Source organism: Sphaeroforma arctica, assembly GCF_001186125.1.
Source record: "Sphaeroforma arctica JP610 unplaced genomic scaffold supercont1.11644, whole genome shotgun sequence".
NCBI classification, from domain to species: Eukaryota; class Ichthyosporea; order Ichthyophonida; genus Sphaeroforma; species Sphaeroforma arctica.
Genome location: NW_014028914.1, coordinates 1 through 807, shown reverse-complemented (window position 1 = coordinate 807; position 807 = coordinate 1). Strand labels below are relative to the sequence as shown.

The window sequence follows — 807 nt, the reverse complement described above, 5'->3', positions numbered from 1 at the left end:
CACACACACACACACACACTATATATATATATATATATATATATATAATAAAAATATATTATCCTACCTGTAGGCCACTAACTATAGCCTTGGCCGAATTGAAGCTGCGCATATCATACGATCTGTCAGCACAGCTAATCCAATACTCGACGGCCTTGGCTCGCCGTTGTATGTTGCGATTGGACTGGATGTCGTTGATGATCAACGCAGTCACTCGGTTGAACTGGTCAATGAAGGCCATTACATTGGGACTTACTTCTTGTTTATTCTGCGGAGACACGGAACAAAAAATAAAGGTTTACTAACCAAGGTGACAGAAGCAACATAGTATAACTAGACGAGTATGCACATACACATATGGGTATACGCACACAGATGTATATAAACCATGTGTTCGAATACTTTGACTGATCAGACAAAACGATCTGTGTACAATTGGGTGTGTTACAATCGAATTGGATTGGATATCGTTAGTCACAAAGCAGTTGCTCGATTAAGCCGATCGACACATGGCATCACTGTGTCGGACTTACTACTTACTTGTTACGGAGACAGACAACCCAAAGGATATATAGGTTGAGCAGATGAGTATACAAAACTATAATATGTATATATAACCATACTACATATGTATATTTAATCATATATATATACATATATATATATATTAATAGATTTATACATAAATCTATATATTAATCTATAAATATATATTAATAGATTTATATATAAATATATATATAAATCTGTAAATCTATAAATCTATAAATCTACAAATCTATAAATAAATATATATACATATATTTT

At 32.5% G+C, this 807-nt stretch overlaps 1 protein-coding gene across 1 annotated transcript; it reads right to left on the bottom strand.

Annotated features, from left to right (window-relative positions):
- Positions 1-82: 82 nt before the first annotated feature.
- Positions 83-241, bottom strand: SARC_17678 (hypothetical protein; the record flags this gene model as incomplete). Its single annotated transcript, XM_014288233.1, has 1 exon — positions 83-241. A coding segment is annotated over one exon (159 nt), but the record flags the coding sequence as incomplete, so codon positions are not given.
- Positions 242-807: the final 566 nt, after the last annotated feature.